Source organism: Elephantulus edwardii, unplaced genomic scaffold, assembly GCF_000299155.1.
Source record: "Elephantulus edwardii isolate Elephantulus edwardi_28Jun2011 unplaced genomic scaffold, EleEdw1.0 scaffold00355, whole genome shotgun sequence".
In the NCBI taxonomy this organism is placed as follows: domain Eukaryota; kingdom Metazoa; phylum Chordata; class Mammalia; order Macroscelidea; family Macroscelididae; genus Elephantulus; species Elephantulus edwardii.
The window spans coordinates 565,376-569,799 of NW_006400105.1; the positions used below are offsets into that span (position 1 = coordinate 565,376).

General features: G+C 36.8%; 1 protein-coding gene across 1 annotated transcript in view; it reads right to left on the reverse strand.

Moving 5' to 3' along the window:
- Positions 1-1,307: 1,307 nt before the first annotated feature.
- LOC102877117 (neuronal regeneration-related protein-like) overlaps positions 1,308-4,424 on the reverse strand; it is a 25,107-nt gene continuing 21,990 nt past the window's right edge. Inside the window, exon 2 of the mRNA XM_006901991.1 lies at positions 1,308-1,399. Coding sequence (XP_006902053.1) covers positions 1,308-1,399 — 92 coding nt within the window. The remainder of the gene's footprint in view (positions 1,400-4,424) is intronic.

A 4,424-nucleotide genomic window follows, 5' to 3' on the forward strand; every position in this document is an offset into this window, starting at 1 on the left:
GCATAACATACCACAGCTTCTCTATCCATTTGCTTGTGAATGGGCACTTAGGTTGTTTCCAACTCCTTGCTATTGTGAACAAAGCAGCAATAAACATGGGTGTGCATATATTTGCTTGGGTGGCAGTTATGGTTTCTATAGGGTATATTCCCAGTAGTGGAATTGCTAGGTCAAATGGTATTTCTATTTCCGACTTTTTAAGAAAGCACCATATAGCCTTCCATAGTGGTAGCACCACCTTACACTTCCACCAATAGTGAATAAAGGTTCCAGTTTCTTCACAACCTTGGCAGCATGTGTTGTTTGCTGCTGTGTTGAATATTGCTCTTCTTATCCGGTGAGATGATATTGAAGGGACAGCATAAATCCCATTTTTTTATAAACCCCCATTAATGCCAGAAGCAGAAGCAGGCCATAAAAATTCTTCGCTTAAGGCAAACACAAATGCCCCGGGTAAAGTCATACCTGTCCTAGCAAAGTAAAGAATTAACTAGTGTCTACGTGACACGAAAAGAGTAAAGGCGGGCAAAGTAGCTAGCCCGTCAAAAGCTGACCCACATGACTGATTCCCCGACCCACCAACCATGATCTCAATCTCCCCGCCCCTACAGTGGCACCCAGGAAAGCCATAATAGCAATTATGGAGGGGCATTGGGGGCTTTTCCCCTTGCCACCTTCCTAAGGAGGGAGAAAGTCGCCACATGTGAATATACTCTGGAATAAAGTGCTTATTTGTATTTACAAACATGTGGATTATTCTTTTGAGGCGCATTCCATGGGCAGAACATTTGGTGCATTGGCCGGGAAATGTGTGCCCCAAAGAATCCTTAACACGTTAAGCGCTTTAGTCCCTGGCTGGTAAGTTCAGCGAGCACTCTCTCTGTGTCTATTATTTCTGTCTATGTATCTGGTGGTTTGAACCGTAAACCTGAGCCCGAGTTTCTGGGCAGATGTGCCCAACAGAACTCCAGCATGGGAGAGTTGGAGATGTCTGCTCAGACCCTCGTCAAGGACAGGGTTCCTCTAGTCTGGTCTGGTCTGAAGGAACTAAAGGTGGGTCGTTCCCATCATCTGGAGCCCATACTCAGGAAAGGCCGGGGTTCCAAGTTTTGGTTTTGTTGTGCGAACTGTATTGGAATTTCTCTGTTGTGTTATTGTTATCTTTTCTACTTTGTCTGTTTGTCTTTGTTCTTGTCCTATTGTTGCCAGGCCATCCAGATCAAGTCGCATAAAGGAGCCCAGATGAAACCCTTAAAATAAAAACAGTAAGTAGCCGGCAGATCTCGCAAAGCAAATTAAATATCTCTTTAAGACAGGAAAAGGAAAATGGCGGCAGCCAGCGCCAGCGAGCCAGCAAGCGTGCTTGCTCTCCTCCGGGGTGGGGCAAAGTGTCCCACAGCTGCAAAGGCAAGGCAAAACACAAAATGTCCTCTGGCTGCAGCAGGGTGGTGGTGGGGAGGAACCGCCACGAGGCGCCACTGGCATGATAAAAACCCAGGTGCCCCAGGTGCCCGGGAACCAGCAAGCACTGGTGCGGCCCTGCAGGCATGTGTGTAGACGGGGTATCCTGGTTTGTCCATGGCCAGGCCTGCGCAGATGAGGCTCAAAGGCTTGACTCTTTCTTTCTTTCCTGTGGGAATCCGACTGCTATCCCTGTGTCTGTGCGCCTCTGTGGGGGTTTTGCCTAAATATCTGGTATGTCTGTGGTAAACATTGTTTAAAAACTAAAACTGACCCTATAAAGCTCAGTACATTAACTTAATTAAAAATTGCTTGAGAGCTCAAGAGTAAAAGCAAGAGAAAAGTCATTTTTGCAATTGTTTTGATATATGTAGAAACACTATTGCTGATTTAAACTAGTAAAAAGAAAGCAGTTAAACTTAAAATCTTAGAAAAATGTAATGCGAGCTTTATAAAAAGCTCAGCAAGAAGAAAATGTGGTTCCTGTTTCAGTTTGGTCATTATGGGAGTTAATCTCTTTGACATAAAAACTATTAAGGTCTGAAAAGAAGATATCTAAAAAAATTAAAAGAAAAACCTCTTCAAAGAAGAGTAATAGTAAATCTAATACAAAAGAGGATAAATTTCCTCCACCTCCAACTCCAAAATTAAGCAATATGATACAGAATGATAGTCCTTAAAAGAAATTAGGTAAACAAGTTTTAAGACTTTCTAATAAAATAAGCAAATTAAGTTCTCATAATAAGATATATTACCAAAGTAAAAATACAGCTTCATCAACAGCAACTGCTCCATATTCTACGTTATTTAATAATGTGAATCATGCTCCAGTGGGAGTGACTACTTTTAAAGGAGCCTCTGTATTTCCAGTAACAATTCAGAATATGCCTCCCAATCAAGAATATCCCCAAGAGTATAAATTGTATCAACATCAGTCGTTATCTTATCATAGTCTCTTATGGTATGCATTCTACATATGTAAAAGGCATATTACAAGAATTAACTACAAAATTTAAATTCATTCCTTATGATTGGGAGTTCATAGTCAGAACAGTTTTAGAATCTGAAGCATATTTACAGTTTAAAACTTAATAAACTGATGAAGTTACAAATATGAAGATAATTAATTTATCTAAAAATCCTCCTATTAATGCTACTGCTGATCAGTTATTGGGGAAAGAACAATGGCTTGGAGTATAAGCTCAGTTACAGTATGATGACACTAATTTTACAAGCAAGGCTTTACTATATATGCAAGCCTGGAATAACGTAAAAATTTCAGAAAAGGGAGATCAATCCTTCATCAGAACAACACAGTCTAAAAATGAAAGATATACTGATTTTCTATCTAGATTGAAGGATGCAATTAATAAAGCAATATCTCAGCCTGAAGTTCGTGAGCTTTTGTTAAAAAACTTTAGCATATAAAAATGCTGATTCAGAATGTCAAAAAGGCTATTAGACCATTGAAAACTCAGAATGCTTCCCTAGATAAATATATATGTGCTTGTATGGACATTGGAACTAGTTCTTATCAAGCCAATCTAATAGTTGCTGCGTTTAAAGGAACTTTAAATTTGTCTCAAACCGAATGTTACTATTGTGGAAAATTAGGACATTTGAAAAAAGATTGTTGGTAAAGAAAAAAGGGAGAGTAAAAATCCATGTCTTCAGGGCTCTGTAGAAAATATGGAAAAGGTTATCATTGAACTAATGAATGTAGATCTTTATCTGACAAGTGAGGAGCAACATTACAAATTCCCAATAAGATGCTGAATAAAAAGAAACAAGGAATTGTTAGTTTTCAAAAACCTAAATTTAATCTTTTAAGAAAAGAAATAAAATATCAAAATTTATAATGAGGGCCACTGTTCCTCATGCTCTCCCCTTAACTTGGCTAACAGAAAAACCAATTTGGGTGAAGCAGTGGCCCCTTACTAAAGAGACATGAAAAGTTTTAACAATATTTAGCAGATCATATTAAACCACTAGACCTTACAGCTTTGCCGTGTTTGTAATAAAAAAATGAAATCAGGTAAAGGAACTAATCGAATACTATCAGTAAAAGTAAAAACTTCACCTTTACAAGAAGATATTTATTAATAAGATGCAAATAAAATAAGTTACGCAGGATATACTAATGGTAAAAATAACAAGGTAGTTAAAACTAAACTATATGCTATTATTACCCTATTGCAAGATAAAAACTTTCCTTTAAATATAGTTACTGATTCACAATATGCTGAGTTTACTGTAAAAAATATAAAAACAGTAAATGTTAAAGTTAGTAAAGATTTTCATCTCCATACACATTTAAATGTTAATAGAATAATAAAAATTGTAAAATTACATGGCAACAAGCTCAAGAAGTTATACGTAGATGTCCTCAATGTGGTCCCATTAATGTACGACCCTATGAAAAAGGAGTTAATCCTAGATGTGATAAACAAAATGTATTATAGCAAATGAATGTTACTCATATTCCATCATTTAGGAAGTTACAATATGTTCATCATACTATTGATACTTTTTCAGGCTTTCAATAGGCCACTCCTTTACCAGGAAAAAAAAAATCAGAGTATGTAATCCAACATTTATTTGAAACTTTTAATGTGATGGGTCTTCCATCAAGTGTTAAAACTGATAATGCTCCAGCTTATAATTCTAAGAAAACACAAAAGTTTCTTAAAAAAGAAAACATTAATCATATTACTGATATTCTGTATAATCCCCAAGAACAAGCTATAATAAAAAAGGCTAATTTAACTTCACAAACTGCGTTTTAAAAAAAACAAAAAACAAACAGAAGGGGGGAGATGCAATGGGACAAATTAAAGCACTCAACAAAATAGGACTAGAGGATAATTTCTTCAACATAGTAAAAAGTATCTATGAAAACCCAAGAGCCAACATTGTTCTTAATGGAGAGAGGTTAAAGGCATTCCCTTTAAGAACAGGAACTA